Genomic DNA, 23,940 nt, shown 5'->3' with positions numbered 1-23,940 from the left:
GCAGAGGACCGTCCATAAGCTACCTCAGGGTTTTGCTCAGTGGCCTTGTACATGCTACAAACAAAAACTAATATTTTTCACATGTGCACATGTAAATCTTGACAAACGTGAGGCACAATGCGTGATTTTAAATATTTGAACTCCATTCATGTGTTTTGAAGGTCTCAAGAGTCAACAGATCCCTCACACAAATCAAAAACTTCTTTTCTTTATTATCATGTAATCAAAATGCATTCAGACACTGTTTCACTGACATGGACATGTTGTGCCATTTCCCACTTCCCTGCTCTCCTTCCTCTGTCCCATCCCTCTGTCCCTGCCTACCAGCTCTCACTCTGGGCCAAGCAGTGTAAGGTGGACCTGGTCTGCCTCCAGCAGAAAGGATGAATAAGTAAAAAGAACACAATGTACCCCTGGGTTCTGCCTGCAACCCACTGCCTGCCTGCTTGCCTGCCTGTCGTCCTGGCACATTTGGCAGGCCACGTCCACCCTGTCTACCGTCTATACAGCAAACCTATTCTCCGCTGCCTGTGCTGTGCCTACCAACTAGCTCTGTGTGAGCAGGATTAGAGTGTGTGTGTGTGTGTGTGTGTGTGTGTGTGTGTGTGTGTGTGTGTGTGTGTGTGTGTGTGTGTGTGTGTGTGTGTGTGTGTGTGGTGCAAAGTGATGCCGGCAAGGCTTGGTATGTTACCAGATCATGCAGGCCCACCTCGGCTTACACCAGCACCGCGGCCGTCACCGTCCGGTCCCAGTGAAACCAGAACCGAGGATTGACGCAGGAGAGCCATCGGCCCAAAACGGGGCAGGAGTAAGAAACACACACATACTGTACACATGCACACACGCGCACATACACAAACCTGCAGCTATGACAGCCAGGTGTGGACTTGGGCCTTGAACATGAGTTTTAATGTATTGATTTTGGTGACTGAACAGGAAGACACAATGAAACAAAATTTGACTTCAGGAAAGAAGAGTTTCATTTAGAAGATATTTAGGAGAATATATAGAAGCCGCTTGCGTGGGCTCCACACATATTGCTACACAGACTTCATGCTTCTCCATATGCACTGATGCACAAAAGTTCCTTTATCTCCATCACCAAAGATACTGACTACACACATTTTTTCTCTGTTGCTATGGCTATATGGCATGGCTACAGTATGTATGGCTTTCACTGCATGCTTTCAAGTGCTTTGCCAATCCGCGCGGCTGAGTGAATTTCAAGGACTCATTTGATCTCCCAATCTAAAAAAAAAAAAAAACACTTTAGAAGTGCAAAGAATTGGACACGAAGCGCTTCTGAGCAAGACTCCAGCAAGCAAATGAAACTTTTTTTTTGCTTGTGAAATGTGCGGGAAACGGTTAAACGATCTTCCGCAAAGTGTTAAACATCTTAGCAAGAGAGAGAGAGAGAGGGAGAGAGAGAGAGAGAGTTTGCGGCAAAAGCTTCAAAAGTTGGCAGTGTTTGCGAGACGAGCTGCATATTAGCAGCCCACATCTCATTTGGATAAGCGGGACTTAAGTGGAGTCTGAAATAATTGATTTCAAAACGCAGCACATAAAAGTTTTAATTAACGACGCCTCCGCGACCTTCAAACCGCATTAAAACTTTATGCAAATGCGTTTCCGTCACAGGGATGTGAAACAATGCCACGTAGCCCCGTAAAAAAAACCTCCCGGTGCTGTTTGGCAAGTGGACGTGCACCACTTTTGGCTGATCGGGTCCGTCACCTACCAGGCCATTCCAGCAAAGCTTTTATCAGCATTAATATTGCATTGTAGATTGTTTGCACCAGTTTTGCATGTTTTCTGCGATTTGTGAATTATTTACGTCTCTGAGATCGAAGAACTCACTTAATGGAGTCATAGGACGACAACAGCAGTCACGGCTACATGACGCATAATGCATGCATGCGTGACGATGTGGACACACACACACACACACACACACACACACACACACACACACACACACACACTAAAGAGATCATTAAAACAGGCGAGGGAAGCTGATTAAATGCGAATGTTCAAGTTCAGACTAAATCACAGGTGTGAAGCAGAGGTGTGCGCAAGCAGGACGCACGGGCGGTTCTCAAGTTAATTTTTGACTGCTGTTATCTTTGAGACGGCGGGATATCCTTTAAGTACAAGCACAAGTTCTCAAGGAGACGTGAGAGTGCAAACAACTCAGCTCTGCTTGATATCCATCAGTAGGACCGGGAGACGCAATAACAGCAGCCTAAGCAGATCAATATGTATCGCGCATATGGACAGCACGCGTCCATGCGGCGCTCGTGTGAGAGGATCTGCTGCCAATTAATTTTAATTAATGGAAAGAAAGAGGAAACTCGATGCGGACCTCTGCCTCATACCACCAGGCTTGGAAAATTATCTATGCTAAATATGCAGTAGGGCTGTTGGATTTATTTTACGGAGCAAATCAAACAGACTATTGATTAGAAAATGTCTCCGTCAAAACTCTCCAGACGCCAGAGAGGTCAAGAGAAAATAAAAAAGAGGAGAGAGGGATGAAAAAAAGACAGACGCGTTTTAACTGCAGCCTGTTTTGCAGCCACGGCTTCTGATTCTGTGACAGTAATAATAATAAAAAAGATGTGATGAAATATTATTTTGCATTTGAGCAGTGCTGTTCTCTTGTTTCTGACGACAATAAACAATCAAGAGAAAACATGCTGAGGTCTGGTCAGAAGGCCTGAAATAATACTGAGAGGGTTTTTTTCCACGGAGCTCGTCAAAGTCACACACTGTTCTGTTTAAGGAACGGCATGACTGCAATTTCTCTAGGTCTAATATTATCTCTAAATGATTCAGTAACAAATATGAATGTTATATTTTCCCAGAACAACAGCGTAACTCTCAGGACGAGAGGAAGGCGGCGGGCCGTGACCTCCCTGAAGCGCTCAAACATGTATCTTAAAGGCAAAATCAGTTCAAAGTGTGAATTCATGCGTAAAACTTATAGAACAGAAGCTTTCTATTTAAGCCTCTTGGAAGGGACTGCGTAAGTCATGACGAACGGAAGCTCTTGACCTCAGACAAAACCACTGTGCCTCCTGACAAATACTGATGTTACAAGTTAATATTCAGCTTGATCTTTAGAAAATGAGTTTATAATGGGAAAATAGTTACACATGAAACGGCTTCTAGCCCGGTGTGTAAAGCGGTTAACCGAGCGCCAGAGGGGAAAACCGGACCTGCGGCGGCCTGAAGCTGAGGCTCGGCGCGCCTGCAGCTCTCCTCTGTTAACTCTGCAGTGACTGAACTGAAGGTCTGCGTGTGTGACCTGAAGCTTCATTTCAAATTCGAACTTGAAACATGTGCTCACGAGGCGCAAGAAGCGCTGCGCTGCTGGAAAATCAAAAAAGGTCATTTATGACTTGACCTTTGCTGTTTGTGAGCTGTTATATGACGCGGTTTAATTTCCAGATAGAACTGTGTAAACACTTAAATAAGACAAATTCAACACATAAAGAAAACAGACTTACTGTGATTTAAAAAATAAACCAAAACAATAAGAAACAGAAACAGGCCACTTGTGTCAAACCTGCCGGTCCAGTTTTTTCACTGTGCAGCCTTGGCACTGATCGATTAAAGGTTATTTCTACTGGATATTTTTACAGAAATATAAGAAAGCTACGTTTGATTCCAGTCTTTGTGCTGCTTTAAAAAGAAAGAAAGAAAGAAAGAAAGAAAAAAGTCAAGACTTATTTTTGTGTATTGCAAGAAGTGCGCACATGGAGATGAGGCCCGAAAGGTCAACACGGAGTCTAACATTGTTCATGACAAAAATATGAGCTGAATATTCAATGTGGAAGTCTTAATTATTTAATACATTTTATTATATTCTTTTAACAAGAGTAAAACAAAAATCGACTGTGCACAACTTCCAAATGAACCATTACTCCAAACGGCCTTTGAAATTACGCACAAGTTAAAGAGAGGTTTTCTTTTTCAGTCAGCGAGTCCCTCAAAAGATCCAATTTGTGCTCTCTTTATTGTTAAACCCATATAATTCAGGTAAATAACAGATAGTAGCTTTAATGCTGCTTTAAAGGTCAGCTGCTTTTTCTGATTAATCAAACTGCAACCATGCAGCTCGGACTCTCCACACGACACACGCCCACCCTTCCCTCTGTCGGCTTCAGGATGCCCCCCAAAAAACTTTTTAATTCAAGAAACGAGGCTGCCAAAGTGAAATAAACTAAATGACAGATAGTCCTGAATGCGTCCACGGTGACCCTAAAGGCCCCCAGAGCCGACAGCGTCTGGAGACCGGCAGACCTCCGAGAGCCTAATTCATATAGAAATAAATCTATATATGAACTGCTCCACAGCGCAACGAGCCACATTAAAACTCGATCAGTGGTTTATTATGTTTGTCGATAAAGTCGATTATTGCCTTCGGGCGACGGTAATCAGTCGCCAACTGTCAGGGCACCGAGCCCTTCTTCCCCTTTCTCCAACCTCCGTTTTATATAAAATAGATTTGGGAGAAGCGCCATTTTCTCTCCAAACCATGCGCAATGAGACGCACAAGAAAGCCCGTTGGAAAAGTGCCATTAAAAAGAAAGGGGGGAGAGACAGAGCGAGAGAGAGGGGGAGAGAGAGAGCGAGGTTAAACACTATCGGGGAAAAAAGAGCAGAGCTGGAAAAAGGGTCCTTAAAAACGCAACAAATGACAAGCAGCGGCGGCAGCAGCACGGCGGACAACACAACACTGTAACCACATACAGTAGACACACACCGGAGGCGCACCAAACCGGAAAAAAGCAGCGAAGACGAGCGTGAAAAACGGCGTTTTTTCATACCTGTGTCAAGCAGTACGGGGAGTACATGGTTGTGTCTAGAGATGAAAATTGGAGTCGCTGATGATAAAGTTGGATGGAGGTTCGCTGCGGTGCCGCATTGCAAAGCCGCTGTGGCTCAGTCCAGGCTGTAACCCCGCCTCGCTCGCAGTGAAAGCTCCGCACTAACTTTAGGGGAAAGTTTTTGCTGCTCTCTCTCCCTCCCTCCCTCCCTCCCTCCCTCCCTCCCTCTTTCTCTCTAACTCTCTCTCTCTCTCGCTCGCTCTCTCCCTCCGCGCTTCTCTTTCAGATCGGCACAAACCTAACTGTATTTTAAATTATCATCGGCTTTTTATAGTTTTTTTTTTTTTTTTTAAAGAAATCCGCGCTTCGCTAAAACCACAGAGAGCGATCGCTCGAGGTTACAGTAGCACCACAGTGCTGCAGGAGCTCAGTGCGCATGTGGCACGCAGTGGTGAGTTCAGTCACCTCGTCGTGTTTTATGGTATTTTATAAAATGCATATGGAATATCTACAATTTTTCCATCTGGACTTGCAGTTCTGCAGTAACCATCCTGCTTTCCATATATTACAGCGTTTAGTTTTTGTGACAGGGATAATTGTTCTTGCTTTCCCTCTCCCGCAACAAACATTCAGTCATGATTTTGCCTCAAATCTACATACTTAATCTCATATTGCAATGACAAATAATAACAAAGTGTCTGTCTATGTTATCTGTCTTGACAGATATATTGATAGAATATAAGGTAAGAAAGCCAAAACTCCATTTTCCTGAACAAAGATTGAGGTAACATTTTTGCCTCACATCTGATAGTTTGCCTTTGTTAATCACTGGTGAGTTCACAGTGACTTTATGGCTTTATCGTATTTAATTGCTTACAGTACAATTTAATCTCTTGTGGTATCATTTAAATATTCCAAAGAAACCTTGTTATGTTTAAAGATTCCTTCCAGAGCATGCAAACAGCATGTTTTTGACGTTGTATTATAAATAAGCTGTAAATCTAAACTTTAGCAATGAGTACAGAGTAAATGCAAATGACAGAGGAGGAAGATTTCCTCACAATTATCTTTTTCCATTTTCATATCCTTTGCTAAACCCACGTGTGACCAAAATAGAAACAAAGGTTTGAAATTTACAACTCAGATTCTGCTGCGGTATTTGGTCAGCCCGTCAGCTGCAGTGACACAAAGCTTTCAGCACACACTGAACTAATTCAAGTGTCTTAAGTGGAAGAGGCCCCGTGTTCTTAACTTGAGCATTTGTTACTGCAAATGAAAGTGTGCAGCGGACAAAGTGTTTGATGCAGCGGAAACATCAGCTCCAACGTGGACCAAAGTTATTTGTGTTTAACTCATTTTACAAGCTGCCACGGCTGGATTTGAGGCCCAACTCTTGGCTGAGGACCATTGTAGCTGCAGAGTTTGGGTACGAGAAGCTCCTCGCCTCAAAGTTAGACCCAAGGCCACAATATATTTTTAATTGAAGGAGCATTCACATGTATTTCTGGGGACCTCCTCGAATGCCTTCGAGGAACTGAACAAATCCAAAGTTATTTCAGCACGTTGTCAGTTTACGGTTTGAATGATTGGAATATATTCAGCTGTGATACCCCTCAGATTGCTATTATTCTCCTTTTCGACCCAGTCCAAGTCATATTCTAGTGTCCTGTATATGTATTCAGAGACAAAAGACACCTGAACTTGGACAAAGTGGTCTAAACCAGTTTCATTGTGACTTCTATTGTATGGAAGCGATACACTCTGTTTCTAATCAGGATTGGCTTTATCCTCGCCTGCTCCCTGCTCCTCAGCCTAATCAAACTCATATATGCAGGCAGAGTGCCTGCAATTATACATAAGCCCCTGCCTTGTGCATGTGTGCAAGTGAGAGTGTTTGGAAGATTGTGTGTGTGCATATGTGTGAATACAATTCTGTATGTGCATATACGCCTGTGTTTGTGTGTGTGTGTGTGCAAGGGTGCGGTTTTGGGGGTTGAAGTCACCCCAGAGCTCAGATGCCAAGTTTTTCAGGGGGATATGAAGCTGTGCAGATTTACGAGACCTCAGCCTATGTTGGATACTTAGACACTCACACCACAGACACACATGCATATAATGCACAGTATATGCATTCGTGCACATGTACACACACACACACACACACACACACACACACACACGAACACAGCCACAGATGTGTTGTGGTCAAAGATATGCTGGCACAAGCAGCTAGAAAAGGAATTAGATTCAGAAAAAGAAGAAAAAATAAAAAATAAAGTGAAGCATATTGAGGTGTAGTCTATTCCTTTCCCATAGTCTCTCCTCTTTCCAAACCACACCCCACCACGGCACAGGCCCAAACCCCAAAGCCTTTGTGTGCTCCCTCGCTTTCCCTCTTTCTCTCTCTGTCTGTCCCCTTTTCTCCTTCTCCGTGGTGCTTTTTAGTGACCTTTCTCTATCTTCTAATCTTTTCGCTGTTCCCTCTCTCTTTCTCCCGTCTTAATCACACACACCGTCCCTCTCGTCTGTCTGACTTCTACCGGCCTTCTTTGTCTCTTTGGCTGCAGCCCGGACCGAGACGACCATCTCAGTATTCAACACAGGGACTTGGCTGCAACAAACAAACTATAGCAACCGCAGGAGTTGCAAAACACTGACGCTCAGGTTTTCTTTCCAAACTGTCCCTCTCTTTATATCTCTCTGGCCGTGATCAGAGGCGTCCTCTCTGACCATCACCTACGACAGCCCCTCGAGCGCGCAGGGCTCTAGTGGTTTCTAAGTAGTTTGCCGTTAAATAGCACACGAGAAAACCATATGGTGTGTCTAAAGTTAGCATGTTGTGGTCTCCCATTGACACACAGTGCTGCCCATATACTTGCTGTTTATCCTCGCCTGTGGCTAGGCCATTAAATATTGAAAGTGATGTAGCATACTGATACTGCCATTAGCATGCTAAATGTGTGAGACAGGTGGTTGAGGCTGCCTTTCAAAAGGCAGGAAATATGTGAACGGAAAATGTGTGTAAGTGTGCCGTTTACTACACCGTACAGTGTAAATATTGTTTGAGTAAGCTGTTTATGTGTGCTCTGGGAGGGAGCACGCCAGTCAAATGCATACAGGCATATGCAGTCAGAAAGAAATGGCTGACTGGCCGTTATGGCTAACAAGCATATCATACACAGTGCGGATCCCTGAGACTCTATGGATCTGTTTGCAATCTGAGTGTGTGTGCAGAGCAATGTGTTACGCCTGCTGCTTTTTATGTGTTTACTGTGTGAAATAGCTCCATATACATTTTAGTCTGCTGGTTTGGATTACTGCCGTTCTACCACGTTTGAATTCAGCTGGAAGAAAGGATATAGATTTATATTCCTAGTCTGACGTCAGTATTTCTTCATTTAAGATGTGAATTCAACATCTCAGACTACGGCTCAGAGGCCAGAGGAGCAGTGTTCCTGGCAGTCTAGCAGTTGTCTAAAAACTCAGCCTGAAAGACGACATGCTTTTTCTTTTCTTTCTTTCTTTCTTTCTTTCTTTCTTTCTTTCTTTCTTTCTTTCTTTCTTTCTTTCTTTCTTTCTTTCTTTTTTTTTACAAAAGATATGAAAATGACCACATGCAGAACACACAGAAAGTGTCCTGGAAAAAAAAGAGAAAACCTCATATCTTTGTTTCTTTTTTTAGGTTTTTGCATTTTACTTTGTTTGGACTGGCTGCTGGCTTTGTCCTCTGCATCAGCAAAATGTGTCCTGCAACAAAGCCAAACTACTGCTTAGAATAAATAATGCCTGGTAAAAAAATAAAAGTCACAGAAAAGTTGACATTTTGAGGAAATGCAGTTTTCATGCAGGGCCCTGCTGCCACATGTCAGCACGGTCGACACGTGTGTTCAGGGCATCTATGATGACATGAGGGAGATTTTACAGGAAGCGGATTTATGAGCATGCTAACGGTCAGAATGTCAACACTCAAAAATGTGTGTGTGCATGTGCACATGTGTGCGCGTGTGTGTGTATTTCCTGGGCACATTAACCCCAGAACCTCCAATTCAAGATCTGAAGAATGAAGATAATATAGTGGTTAACATCCCCATGGAGGAGTCTGACCCTGTAAAAATTACTCTGCAACATGCACTGATGAGTCTTTTGTATTCTGAATACCCTCCTCCTCTCTACTGCGCTAAATCTTTAGAAAGGAAAAAAGAGATCGTTTTTAATGGACTCGGCTTGTTTAACTGTCCAGAAAATAAATCTGGGAGACATCCACAGGATAAGGACAGACGTAAGATCTTGTAGTGTGTGTGTGTGTGTGTGTGTGTGTGTGTGTGTGTGTATGTGTGTGTGTGTGTGTGTGTGTGTGTGTGTGTGTGTGTGTGTGTGTGTGTGTGTGTGTGTGTGTGTGTGTGTGTATACCCTGTATGTATCCGACACGAGGAAACATTCAGGCATCCCTGGGCCTCTGGAAGGATCGTCGTTCACCAGGTAGGTGTCAGTAGCCTAAAAAGAATACAAAGCGATGGTTACTTAGTTAAAATTGTGTGAGCTGAACAGTACAGTGATTCTGTCACATTATTAACGACTCTCTTATGAGGCAGATCTCAACCGTTTTTAGTCTCAGGACACCAGAAACTTTGTGTGAGGTTCCAGTAAAAAGAAAAAACTTGCAATGAATTTGGGGATGGATACAGCATTTTTAAAACATTTCAGAGAAATGTTCATATCACTGAATTTCTCTCAGTATTTAGCAAAACACAATGAAATATCTGATGTTGTCGTTCTTCAAATAGGAAGCAAATAATGCAATTATTGCAAGTTTGCAATTTCACAAAATTGTGAGAATTTGTAAAAAAATCCAGATTGACGTTTGCGGTCAGTCCTGTCCTGAAGTCACCCTGATCAAACATGGATTTTCTTGCTTGCCCTTTGTGAGACAACCCTAAAATGTACCTGTGCTACAGGACGCTGCCTGAAAACCCATACCGCTTTCATTTCTCCGCAGAAAGCATAACGCCTGCTAACAAGTCTTGCACCATACATCCCCAGCCAGACTGTCTGTAAGTACCACTGTGCATGCATGCATGTGTGTGTAAGTGTGCATTCAGAGAGCTTCATTTGTATTCTAAGTCAAGCAGGCAGGCAGGCAGGCAGGGTTCTGGCAGGGCCCGAAGCTGTGAAATGGGCTCTCCTCGCAGTTCTGCCGCTGATTGGATCAACCTATCCCACTCTACTTAGCCGAAGGGAGCCCAAATCCCACAGCCGCTGTGCCGTTCTGTGAAATCCTATTTCATTTCACAACTTTAACGGATAAAATAGCGTGCACACACGCTTGTGCCAGCCCAAGACCCCGTGCCACATTTATTTAGCTGAACAGGAGCAGAGAGAAAACAGTGTATCTGGTGTGTGGAAACGTTTAAATGCACATATGTATAGTCTCACCCTCTTGAAAATATAATCACCTGCACGTATGTACGTTTTTTTTCCACGCCCATGAGCTCTTGGCTTCGCACACAAACACACAGCAGCTCACACAAGCACACGCACACACCAACGCACACGTGCATGCCACTTACGCAGACACACAGACACAAACCCCATAATAAGAGCCAGACATTGGCAGACCACACAGCCCTGAGTTGTGGTGAAAACAAAGGCTATTCATATCCTTCGCAATGAGAGGTCTGTACAGCTAACTCTCTTTCTCCCTCTCTCCCCCGTCTCTCCCCTCAGCTTTTTATTACAGATAATCTGCACTCGCAAACCTTCCATTTTTCTGCAATTGTGCGATTTCTAATCATCTTTATTAGTCCATAAACATGTTTTTTTAATTCTTAGTCTCTTTTTATAGCCGAGGCCTCCAGCTCCTTAAGGGGGCAACACAGTGCCCATTGTTGAGACTCAAGAAGAGGATGAAGCCAGGAACGGAGTGAGAGAGGCCTGCTGATAAGGCTGCAAAGCATTATGGGAATTGGGTAACAGAGTTCCTCAGATGCACACATACACATACATGCTGATGCACACACACACAAGACAAATTGCAAACACTCAAAGTCTGCCAGACCACATGTGATAATGAGATGATGCATCTGATTGGCCGGCGGTCAGAATGATGGCCTGGATCCACGGCACCTGTGTGGGGGTCCGCACCAGCACGAGCCTGCCGACTACCAGCGAGCGGACCACAATGCATCAGGTGTGCTGGAGCGTCTGTGATTGGCTGTCCCTGGCCAGAAACAGGGTCAGGTGCACTAGCAAGCCTTCCCTGATTGGTTGAGCCAGACCCAAAAAGCTGCGGGTGGGAAAGGACTGTTTTCATTGGCTGCCACTGTCTCATTCTGCTGCTGAATGGGTGTCTGGGAGGATGGCACGGGGACAACTGGTTCAACTGGGAGTGTGTGAGGAAACATAACTATTTGAGAATATCTTTGTACATATGTAGCGCTTCATACGCAGAGATTCTCAATATCACTCGTCCTTTAACTTGACCTCTTTGAAATGATGGAAAATGCACAAAAGTGCAACCGCACTCCAACAATAGATCATTTGCTCTCATTTCATATTAACAAACCAACAAAGACGAATTAAAATGCCCTCTTTATGTTGTCAGCCAAAGAAACAGGTGTTGATGAACCTCAATCCCATTGTGTAACAGTGAATAACATGAAGCTAATGAATAGGCTAAGCTCTGTACCTGCCACTGGGGAGGCCAGAACATACTGACTCCCTTTGTAGTAAACCCCAAAAAACTCCAGGCCCCCAAACACTCTCTCCTGCAGCAGTGTATGAATTATATATTGTACTATATATATAGAACATATGCCCGGCCCATATGGCCAGCCCTGAGCAAAAAAATCTCAAAGCCCTGCTTAATTAACATTTTAGAGGGAAGATTCGGAGGCGGGAGATTGAGTCAGTGACCTATTTGGAGTCCATCATCGCCCAATGCAAATGTGTTAATTGAGACAGATTTTCCTACTCCACAAATATGTGGAGTAGGGGACGCAATGGAGGTTTTTTTTTTTTTTTTTGTCTGAGCCATCTGATCTAAGGTAGGGGTAGAGGATCTGTTTTAAACTGCCTCTCCTGCTGCCTCCACTCACAAAAGAAGACACTTCTCTTTCACTTTCTCCCTCACTATCTCACACAGCCTTTCCTTGGCTTGCTCTCTGTCTGTCTCTCTCTCTCTCTGGGTATATGTGTTGACGACCATATGGCCAAATTCTTTGGAGGTGAGATCTCCGAAAACCTGCTCACACACTTGCGCGCACACATGCACTCGCACTCAAACACACCTCCACAGAGCTTTGTGTATGAAAGGCCCTGATGGTGGAATTTGCTCTCAGATGGCTCCATTTTAAAGCACATGAATGGCAACATATCAATGATCCCCCTCTCTATCTTTCTGTCTCTGCATCTCATATTTGCAGTCACACACAAACACACACCTTAATTCACCACCTACACACAAAAAAACTTGCACTGCTCACACACCTGGTGCAGTCATCTCCCTGTTTCCAGAGAACATTTATTCTGGCTGCTGCACAATCATCAACCACTACCAGCGCTGTCAGTCCATCTTTTAAAAACCATAATTATTATCACCAGCATTGTGTCTTAAACGCGTTTTCATCATCGTGATTCGTTGGCTGAAAATAACACTGCCAAGTTTAAGGCACAGGATGAAAATGGGGGGGGGGGGGGTGAGATGGGGAGAGAGAACGAGAGAGTCCAGCCAACCTGCGTGAGATGGCAACCACTTCAAAGACGCCGGGCCGCACCGGCGATCTGTTCCACGGTGTGTGAGGGGTGTATGAAAGGCAGAAATGGCCGCCGTGTGAGTCCCTGCCAAAGCTACCTCAGGGAGAAATGTTGGAAAAATACAATTTTTCACACAGCCGTCTCAGAGGGGGTTGAAGGGAAAACGGGGAGAATAAGAAAGAAGATGAGAAACTGAGGGGCTGCATTAAAAAAAGAAGGATAGATGGATGGCTGAGCAGAGTGGGGCTAATTATTTCACTCCACTTGTGGGTCCTGAAGGTTTTGTTGGGTCAGAAGTACAGCCAAGATGCAGTGTTAAAGATTGCATTAGGCTTAATTGTGCAGTTGTGTTTTACACAATAGTAAACGGTGGGATTCTGGAGGAGGCATGAGGCACACGGTGTGAACAGTTTCTGTTAAGGAGGCCTGACTGCAGGAGGCAGGAGTACAATATAATTTCACATGACTTAAGCAAAAAACAATTCGACTTATGCTGGCTATTCAACCGTGTGTGTGTGGCTCAAATCAAGCATGCTGACATACAAATCAGCTGGGTGAGGTGAAACTTTTGAATCCCTGAGTAATTGATGTGAAACTATGCCAGCCCTAACAACAGCAGTCCTGATCCCATGCAAAGAAATATATCCTTTCACCAAAACTGTTACGGTGAAACAAGTTTGAACACAGCACACATTGTGACACACCCAAAAATTCACTCGCCCTGGCACCTCGCCTGTCAACTACTGATCTTGCTCGACAGGCTGGCCCTAAGATAACACAATGCCAATTGTAACTTCCCAGGCTGCAACATTTTGCTGCCACACTCCTCGCACCATACGCATTGGCTACACTAGGTAACCCGATGCCACTGGCACCCCTTTTCCTCCACGGATCCTTATTCAAGCTTTTTTTAATGGCCAAACCACACACAGTTAAGGCCTCGCCGCACTGGCTATGTGCATTTAACAATGAGGTTTGGGCTGGTACAATCAGCCCTTTGTGTCACACAAGGACTGATCCATGGGGAGATTTTCTTGTGGTTATGGTTCTAATACAGCAGAGTTTACCACAAAGACCAGGAAGCATAGAGTTACATTACAAAACACACACCATAGACACACACACTCAGTATGACTCAATAAAGCAGTGCGCTGAGCTCGTGTAAAATGTCTCACCCACTTCCAACTCAACTGAAATGATACTCTAAAAACTTTTTTTAAATAATGTGGTACAGTTCACGCCCACCTCCCAGCTTGGCACCAATAACAGCCTTGGCTTTGATTTGACTGACAGGTTCTGTGGTTGGCAGGTTTTCTCTGCAACAACCGCGATGCAACCAACTGTGAAATTATAGGCCTACAATCAAAACAAAATGAGGATCGTTATATCACTGCCAATTATGAAGCATTGTCTAATGCTTCACTTACCTTAAGAAAAATAGACAGATAATTGGACAGCAGACATCACAAATCACATATGGCCTGTAATTTGACATTTTGAACCCTTTGAGGTCTGTCTGTGTTGTTGTGCAGGTATGACTGAGTGTCACATAAACCGAGGCCAGCAACATTTTTGGCAGATGACCCCCCCCCCCCCCCCCCCCATGATAAAGTTATGTAAGACTGATGTTTAAAACAGCAAAATATGTATTCACATCCTGCTGGTGCTGACAATGTGTCACTCATCTGGGGGACAGTAATCACATCGCCCCTGTAGAGTTGGTTGATGAAACACTTCGTGTAATACATATAAAGACACAGCTTATTACTGATGACTCTGAATGTGCCCTTCAGTCTGAATTTGAGATGATTGTTTCAGGACAAAATATACAACACCTCTGGCAAACAAAAACTGAGGAATTCATTCGATCATATACAATCAATATTATGATTAAACTGCAGTCAAACATGCTCATGACAGGAGTTTTCGTTTAAATAAGTTGGAGCAACTATTGCACATATACTGCTGATGATTTGTTATGCGGTTATTACTTTCAATGTTAAATGTTTTTACTGTCTTTATTGATGAAACAAACATATTGCCATTTCAAAAAGTGGATCCAGATAGTGCTTCAGTCCATGTAAAGAATACATTTCATTTCCGTTCAATACAGAAAGTCCTTAAAGGACTGTTGAATTACTGTTTTTGGGCAATAATATTAAAATGCATGTGAAACTGCTGTATTGAAAGAGTTCCATTATTGGTGCAATTAGGAATATTGTGTTGCTAATCAAAATAATTTCTGATCATGCGTATCTTGTATTCTTCCCTTCTAAATTCATGTATTTCTGTGCTACCACAGAAACTTCCCATCGTCACCTCAGAATTTTTGAACAGGTCTTCCTTCAACTAAAAAGCTCAACAAATCAACCCTGTGAGCTACTGGTCAAATTACAAAACACATGACATGCTGCCAGATTGTGGCAGCTTTGCTGTAATCTCTTGTGTTGATAATGAACAGCAATTAAATGTCGGTCACAATTTTAAAACCATGATCATTTTAATTTAAGACCATTATAATTCAAAAGCTTTGAACTGCAGCATGACAGAGGCTGTTTAATATCAAATAATCCTTTGCAATGAGAAAAAAGCAATGAAAAGAACAAAACTGCAATAAGAAGATTTTAAAATGTAATATTTTTCTCTCTAAATACTGCAGGATATCAGAACATGATTAGACCATCATTATTATCATCATCATCCAGCCAGAGATTTCTCTTTTGGATTTTCTGACATTAAATGCTGTCCACGTTGCTTTGGTTTGAAGCACTCTCAGCACTTGTTCCGGGGGCACAAAGACGGTCTGTGTCACCTCACCTCCCCAACCCCTTGTAGTCGCTATAAAGTGTCATCAGCTACGCAAATGAAGTGCCCATTGATAAGAAAAAAAAAAGAAAAAAACAAAAACAAAACAGTAGCCGCCTCAGACAGAAAAAGCAGTCCCGGTGCAGAGTGGACAACAGTGCAGCATCCCTGCGCTACACGGGCTTATGGGATGCTTGTAGAATATCATCATCATCATCATCATCATCATCATCATCATCATCATCATCATCATCATCATCATCACGACTACCGCCAGCATACTCTCTCTCCGTGCTGGCCTTTCAGAGCTCCTCAGTCTGCGGTCGCATGTGTGTTTTATTCTGTTTGATCTGAGCAGCGCAGGAAGATCAGCCTCCACTTTGTCAATCGGTGTCTACAAACACCTCAGCAAACAATCCAGCCTGCACGCTGCTAACCCACCAGCGAGGCTAGATCTATCTATCTATCTATCTATCTATCTATCTATCTATCTATCTATCTATCTATCTATCTATCTATCTATCTATCTATCTATCTATCTATCTATCTATCTATCTATTAGAGCTAGAGAGACATAGTTATTATAGTTATTACAGCGTTATTATATCTTATGACTTGGGAAAATATGAGAATAGGATAGCAGATATTTTCATAAGTAAAGAATGCGTTAAAATACATTGTTTAAGGTGGAAGAAAAATGGGACAAGCAGCATGTTAAATGTTTGAAATTTGGTCAATCAAAGTGAGTTTAGGTGTTTTATAATTATCAAATTTGGCGGGTAAGCAAGGTGATTATACTTATACACATAACACACAACTGTCCCTCACACACAGGCGCGCGCGCTAACGCACGTACACACACACACACACACACACACACACACACACACACACACACACACACACACACACACACACACACACAGGTGTGCTGTATCGTCATCCATGGCCTCACACTGGACAGCCAACTCTCACCCTGCGCGTCCAACAAAGTGCAGATCTTTTAAATTCTAAACCCGAGAACCCTGCAGGGATGCAATTAAACACATGCAATGTTTGGTTTATTTTCAGTCCTATAGACTTTACCCTATAGACCCAACAGAGGGAAACTATTGAATTACACAGCACGTACCATTATAGCGTGGGGAGATCTGCCAACCCTCTCAATGCCCCATTTTCCTTTAAAAGTTCAGCTTCCAAAAAAGTGAGAGAGGGAGCGCGGGTTGAGGGAGGAAGACTTGGTCTCTTCGCTGTTGCCGGAAGCAAAAAAAAGGACCTTTAAACAAGTCGGCCTTAGGCCCACATAGAAAAAAAACACGCTCTTTCAAAAGTGGGTCCACTCTGCAAGAGATAGGAGGAAAGGAGGACAGCAACTCCGAGCCCTCCGTCTACCGCTGTTTGGCCTCAGATGCGCCCATGTCCAGCAGCAAGAAGTCAGGGAGACGTCTGCGTCAAAGTCCCGAGGTGCGTCCTTCAGCGACCAAACTTGTCCAGCAGATTGGGAGACGCTAAAACACTCTCCGAAGTAATATTAATAACACAGTAAAAAAAAAAAAATAATGGACGGGAGAGGTGATGCAAAGTAAGTTTTGTTTATATTGTTTTTTCCATGTGCAGCCTTTGCAGTCGGCCAGCTTCTGTCTCCAAAACGTGTCCAAAAGCGGCTGTCTCCTGCGCCGCGCGTCCGATCTGTTTTACCCTCGTATCTCTCTCGCTCGCTCTCTCTCTCCTCTCTCTCTTGTTCCGAACACACACAAACGCGCGCACGCACACACGCGGCGTTACACACAAAACGGGAGGACACCCCTGGTCCCTCGCCGCCTCCTCCTCGAAGCTGACGAGATGAAAGAGCAGCTTGCGTCTTTCGCTTCTTCAAATCGCTACAGCCTCGCAGACAAGCAGAATGCCTGCGCGGCGACACGTCGTCGGTCCGGGCTGCGGCGGGGCTCCGGATGCCTCGGTGCGTAAAATGGAAGCTCTCCGTGCGCTCCGTGCAGCGACGACAGACAGCCTTCACTTCCCTCCCCAAAAATATCAGCCACTAAATAGCTCACCTCAGCAGCATGCGACCTGTTTACACACACACACAAACACACACACAAACACACACACAATAATGGACGGGGAATTAGGGCAGTTGTTTACAGTGGAGGTGGGGGGCCGGTGCTTCAGCCGGCAGCGTCGAACTGGTGAATTATTAGGTGAATTATTAATAAAGCGAGCGGTGTGCAGTCTGTCGCGGAGAGAGCGGGGCAGCCAGGGGAGCAGCTGGGGCTTTAGGAGAATTAGGAGGACCAGGGGCTAAATCACGGACGGCGGGGATTAGGGCTGCACTGGCTCCTACCTACCGCCTGCATGTACTGTCGGTTCCACAGTGCCACTGTGGGCACGGCCGGGTACGACTCGAGCTGCTCCGATCTTGATTTCCGTGCTGTTTTATGTTACAGTCTGGAGCAAAGATCAAGCAACAAAACGGGCAAGAGGTTCATACCAAAAAAAAAAAAATTAAAAAAAAATTAATAATAGTAATTAAAATCACTCGTCACTCAGAACAAAAGACGTTTCTCTTTTTCCATGAGGCTGATCACATTCGCCAAAATATGAAAATACCTTTGTCAGTTATCAGTCACTGTAAGCCCAGAAATTCAGTGGATATGAGGAGGTTTACAGGGTTTCTGAAGGCAGGATTCACCATAGTTTGAGTTTGGTTGAATTATGACACGCGCACGAGGTTAAATGTATTGTGTTAATTCATCCTGGTGGCGATAGTAATGATGGAATTTAGGAAGCTTTAACTTTAAAGCTTTTTCTCAACACTCGACAAGCGCAGATTTATTGTCACAGTGTCTCTCAACAGAGTGACGCGGAGAAGCAGCAGGATTAATGTGACTGAGATATTGCAGACATATTGTAAGCCATAAAAGATCTGACTTTGGGGAAATAACAGAAAGAACACAGAAATATGTTTTTGTTTTTTTTGTTTTTTAATGAAAGTGCTCATAGTTGTAGGGACTGCAGGCCTGAAGCAGCAGCAGCAGCCAGGAGCAGCAGAGCCGTCCCAGACAACAGAGAGACAAGAGTAAAACACATGTGGCCATGCTCTCTGATTGTTTAGGATAAGGGCCAACGGGAAGTTCAAAACGTCAGAGCAGTTTTCATCTGAGAAAGTGAGTTATTTATGGAACCTGTCGGCTCCATGCCCTGGAATGAGGAGCGTTAAGTGCTGCAGGACTTGCAGGGGTACCATGGTGCCCATAAAGGGGCACCTGTGCTGGAAATGGCACAAAGAAAATTGTCTCTCAAATTTTGCGGCAGATAAAAGTGAATTCAGCGAAGTCAAGGAAATTTAAAACACTGCAAGAATGAAAGAGAAGCCTCGCGCAGCTCCTGGCACCCACAGGTTGAATCAGACCGGCCTCTTTTTGTCTCACACTCATTTTCAAATGTCGAGCTTTGCTAAACAAATCAAACACTTGACTTAAATCAAGATAAATAAATATTTTCCCTCTATGTCCAGATGAATGTTGGATTATTAACGCTCTCTGAGCTGAACTGAGCGTCTGCGTGTAAAATGTTCCTGTTTTCACTGCGTGTGTCGTTATCTGTCTTTTTTTTTTTTTTTAAATCAGACTTCTAATGACATTCCTCCAACATGACGGCTTATCAATAATTAAATGCTGACCTCCCCACACATTTGGCCACATCAATTATTCATCTGTAATTGAATTCGTGATTTAAGTTTTTGTTTCAGCCGAATTTGGACCATGCAGTTTCAGTGTGTCTGTGGTGGGATGGTGTTTCAGAGCATTTTTTATTCATTTTTGTAAACGATTTTAAGGCAACGGAGGCCACGATGGCCCATTTACTTGCCAGCAGAGAGATAAAAGGCGTCGTTTCTGTTGGTGTCATAGTTCTAATGTTATCAACTCGGAGGTCAACGAAGACCCTGCAAACAAAAGCTGATTCTGTTCATTGGAATTTAGCTCTAAGACAAATAATGAAGCCTGACTCACTTTGTGGCCATTCTAACAGCTAGAGGCCCATTTTCAACAGTAAAATTCTACATTTCGATCTTATTTTCAAAATAACAATTTCTCACCACAGCACTGTCATTAATTTTGACGATATAAATGTGCACGAACTCAGATGTCAGTGTTTTAGGTCTTTTTTGATCTATAAATTATCAATAAACAAACAAACAAAAAAATACTAACAGCACAATCATCAAAGTACCGAGGCTAATAATGATTCGTGAAAATTAAAATCAAATAACAGCAATAATAATAATAATAATAATAATAATAATAATAATAATAATAATAATAATAATAATAATAATAATGCAATTAAATAAAGTGTAATTCATAATTCCATTTATGAATTCATTGAATGATATCAGGCTAAAGCGGTTGTATAATTGTCACAGTTTACAACATGACATTTCTAATCGTATTATCATTATTATTTTATTTGAATATGAATTCTGCTGTCTCTTTCCAGATGCTGCTGATGCCCGACGGCCTGCTTGGAGGATGACCAGTTGATTGGAAAAACACCAAAATGTGCCTCTAAACCCCAAATAATCCCACGACAGGATTTTTTTCTTAACCCTTAATTAATTTACAAACAGCAGTTTGTACAGTTAGAGCGCGCAGTGTGTGCTCAGCACGGAGGTGACAGAGGGCCAGACAGACTGTCCACAGGTCCCAGGTAACAAAACTGCTCCCGAAAAAACACAATACAATCGAGCAAATGCGTTTCTAGAACGAAAAAAAAGACAAAAGAAAGAAAACAGAAAGGGACGTTCGTCAGCATCCCAATCAGGAGCTTATTGGACCCACAGATGAGCAGCGCGAGGCTTCCTCAAGTGAAGCACATTTTAATAAATGGCAAAGCAAACACTTTTCTAAAACCGAAAATCTGCAGGAAAAAACACACCTGCTGCCTCCTCTGAGTGCATCCACAAAACACCTGAGAGGAAACTGCAACGATTGTCCATTCATTCAAAAATGTGCCATAACCGCGGTGAGCTTCATCATAAGGTCAGTTTATCATTAGGAGGAATTTCGAAGAGGAGGCCTGAAATGAATGCAGAATTACACCCTGAACTACGTGTGTATGAACTTTAAAGTACTTGATGAAAAGGCGACGATGGGTTTAATTATTAAAGTGTTAAGTTGTTTGTTAGAACAAGAACTTACTTTAATTTATAAAAGTCTGACCGCAGTCAGGAAACAATGGGCCAAATTCTTTGAAATGAGCTCAACAAAAATCTCTGCACTGAATCATTAATGCTACATAGAGGCCTTGCATTTGTGTATAAATATGGCTTAAATAATAATTTATACTCCCTGGTCCTGATGCTCATGCACCATATGCTTGTAGCAGCGTTGACCTCATTTCAATTAGGCAATAATTCCATGTTTTTCTTGAAATAATATTGATGAAAATGTGCACTGCTGCTCTAAATCTCTATCTTGGTTATGACCTCTAAACCATCACAGCCAACAGATTGTTTTATTTTGTGGACGCAGGGTGCACAATAATAAAATAACTCAAATGGTTTTGTCATAAAACCTTTCTTTATATTATTAAACCAAAATTTAAAAAAAAAGGAGCCACCCGTGGAAAAGTTAATGAGATTTGTTCCTTTTAAAAGCTTCTCAGAAGAAAACATTCAGTTTGGGAAAAATAGATTCTGTTGATATGTTCCAAGAGTTACAAAACAAACTGTAGGAAATTTGTTGGCGTGCGCTGGCCCTAATCATGTAAGGCAACCTATAAGCGTCAATTAGGCTGAGCTTTGGGTTAATGAAAGCCCTGAGCGGAGTATCTCACCACAGCCTCCTTAAACCAGCCATTACTGCAGACCACAATGGCTCTGATACCACACTGTTTTAAGACCCAGCATTATGTGGGCAATAAGTTCCCTAAAACCTCACTGTGAGAGGAGAAGGGCACGCTGTGGGATCAGACAGGCAAAGTTCAGACAACATGGAAGGACTTCTTCAGAGCCCTTAATGCTCGTCTGTAAACCCCAAAATGAAATTTTTCCTCAAAATTACAAGTTTTCAATCCCGGACTGGAATATAACTGCAAACCATGATTGACATTTTGGAAGTAATTATCAGAGAACAGACCAAGCGGTAAATTGCTGGCCAGTGGATGCCGCTGAGGTAAATTGTTGCTTATAAATTTCCATTGTTATCAAAGATGGACTTGGCGCTAATACTTGTTTACAAGTTTGGAAAGACAGAGGGACAAAGGTAGAAATCAGACACGGGGAAATTAATAAGTGATAAAGTGGTTATTAGCACAACAGTATAAAGGAACATATCAGATTGTTTGTCAGTGGTCACAGAGAGATTGTGGCTTCTGAAATCAATCAAACAGATGCTTTAGTCTCCGGGGCAGAAGCACAAGATGAAAGCTGAATGTTTCCTTCTCAGTCCCCAAAACAACAGATTATAATTTATGATTCCAAAAGGTGCCGGTGACAACACACTGAAGCAAATTTAACTCAGAGTGTGCAGTGGTCAAAATAGCAAACATGCAAAATATTTCTCTTCAGAAATACGAACAAACCTGGGTGAGACAGAAACACATTTACTAAACTTAAATGCCAAAAATACATGAAAAAAAAAAGAAAGAAAGAAGAGAAAACAGTGGAAAGAAATCTGGCAGCTCCCCCCTGCAGCCTTCACTCTGCTATTTGTAAAATGTAGAAATTTTATCCGCACATTTGCAAAAGTGCTCAGTTCAGCGACCGGGGCACTGGGCCTAACAAGCTCACAAAAAGTCAATTAAATATATTTAAGAAATAAAGTAAAGTAAATATAGCTGCGCTGGATGAAAGAGTGACTATCATCCCCACTGATAAACCAGAGTTTAGATCGGTATCAGCAGCAGCAGGAAAGAATACAAAGTACGACGCACACAATTCAAATACAAATCAAAGGCCTCCGTCCTGCTGCCACCTATTAAAAGCACTTCACTCTGACTCCTGGCTGTAGCACTGCTGACATCTACTCCCCGCCTGCTCTCACTGCCCTCTGCTGCAGCCAAGTCAGGGGAAAATTAAATACTCACTTGGCCTTATGCAAAATATACTCTGTACCAAAACCATAGATCAAACCCGGCAGAACTATTTTTTTCCTCTGAACAATCTTCATTCCTCTCCCAGCTAAAAGAAATGGCCCGGAGAATTCTGCGTCTCCATGCGAGAAGTGTAATAAGCAGTGGAAAGGGAAGGGAAAAAACAAGGCTCTTTTTGTCTGCGGCGGCCGAGGTTTTATCCCTGCATTGCCGAGCGTTGTCTAGCATTACAAATTCTCAGCCCTGGCCTGGATGGACACAGGAGGGCTCTGCTGGCCCCGCTCACACTGTCTGCATCCTTTACGCTCTGCCATGCAAATAAACCCAAAATGAGAGAGCAGCTGAGGGACAGGCGGCGATGGAGATGGAGAGTTTGTTGAAGGGTGGGGAGAAAAAAGATGGAAGGAAGGAAGAGTGAAGGATGGCATGGCCGCAAAGAGGAAATGAAGAAATGTATGTGGCAAGTAAGGAAGGAAGGAAATGGTTTGAAGCAGTTGCATAGGGACAAAAAGAGAGTAAGTCTGTGTGTGTTTGTGTGCAACAGAAAGAAAGAGAAAAAGAGCGGGTACGAGCCGACCATTGGAGGGGAGAGGAATGCCCGGCCCTGGCACAGGAGAATGGGATGGAGGGTGGAGTATGTTCACATTGCTGCTGCCAGCCGAGCACATTCCCTCTACAGAGTCATGGAGACTTTTTAACCTACAGATTACGAAGCTGCAGCAGTTTCCTCCAGGACAGTTTTCCCACTGGGTTATACAAGAATATAGATCTAAGAGAGCATGGTCTTATGAAACGGCGTAAAGTAAAGGCCCTGAGAATGATCCCGAGTCATGCTGAAATCATCTGCTGAGGCCAAAAACAGACTCTTCTCTTAAGGTTGCTTTGGGCATGTTTGCCTTTTTGTTCGGTTGCTGACAGCAGAGACAGGCAGGACATTTGGTGACAGAGTGGAGGAGTGAGGGCTGGGTGACAAGCAGCAGGTCCCCTGCTGGACTCGACCAGGGAGCATTTGATTATAGTCTTTGCCTTGGACCACCATATCCTGAAAAATATATGTTTGAACCACAGGCTGTACCATCATCCTGCTGATACTGTAACACAAATACATGGACTGATAGGTGAGAGGGGAGTGCACGTTAATTTAAAAAAAGAAAAGAAAAAAAAAAGACAGAAGGTCACGTAATGCTTCTCTGGAAGGAAATGAAAACATCAGGGCAAATCAATTACACAGAATTATTTATTCAGTCAGTTCAGCTCAAAATACTTTATTCAGTCATCAAGGGGTAAATTAAGGCAAAAGTTTCTAAGTTCATTCATACAAACAAAAGCAATTCATCAATAACAAATACTATAATGTAGGAAAATAGTACACACAATGGCAGCGATTAATCTATACCTGGCTCATAATATCTGACACTGCAAAACACACTTTATGCCAAAAAGTCCACTTATGACA

The 23,940-nt window shown here is 43.1% G+C and overlaps 1 protein-coding gene across 18 annotated transcripts in view; it reads right to left on the bottom strand.

Moving 5' to 3' along the window:
• nfixa (nuclear factor I/Xa) overlaps window positions 1–17,875 on the bottom strand; it is a 110,608-nt gene extending 92,733 nt beyond the window's left edge. For 14 of the 18 annotated variants that reach the window (XM_070972857.1, XM_070972929.1, XM_070972967.1 and 11 more), the window contains exons 1-2: window positions 16,522–17,875; window positions 9,243–9,326 (exon numbers count right to left, since the gene is read on the bottom strand). In XM_070972857.1, the coding sequence (XP_070828958.1) occupies window positions 9,243–9,326; window positions 16,522–16,524 (87 nt within the window). In that variant the 5' untranslated portion in view covers window positions 16,525–17,875. Of the gene's footprint in view, window positions 1–4,832; window positions 5,023–9,242; window positions 9,327–16,521 lie in introns of those variants that run through there. The other 4 variants (XM_070972874.1, XM_070972937.1, XM_070972898.1 and 1 more) reach the window with 1 other exon arrangement.
• Between the last annotated feature and the right edge of the window lie 6,065 nt (window positions 17,876–23,940).

Source organism: Chaetodon trifascialis, chromosome 2 (genome assembly GCF_039877785.1).
Source record: "Chaetodon trifascialis isolate fChaTrf1 chromosome 2, fChaTrf1.hap1, whole genome shotgun sequence".
Classification (NCBI taxonomy): domain Eukaryota; kingdom Metazoa; phylum Chordata; class Actinopteri; order Chaetodontiformes; family Chaetodontidae; genus Chaetodon; species Chaetodon trifascialis.
The sequence above is the reverse complement of the archived record's forward strand: the minus strand, read 5'-3'. Positions and strand labels throughout refer to the sequence as shown.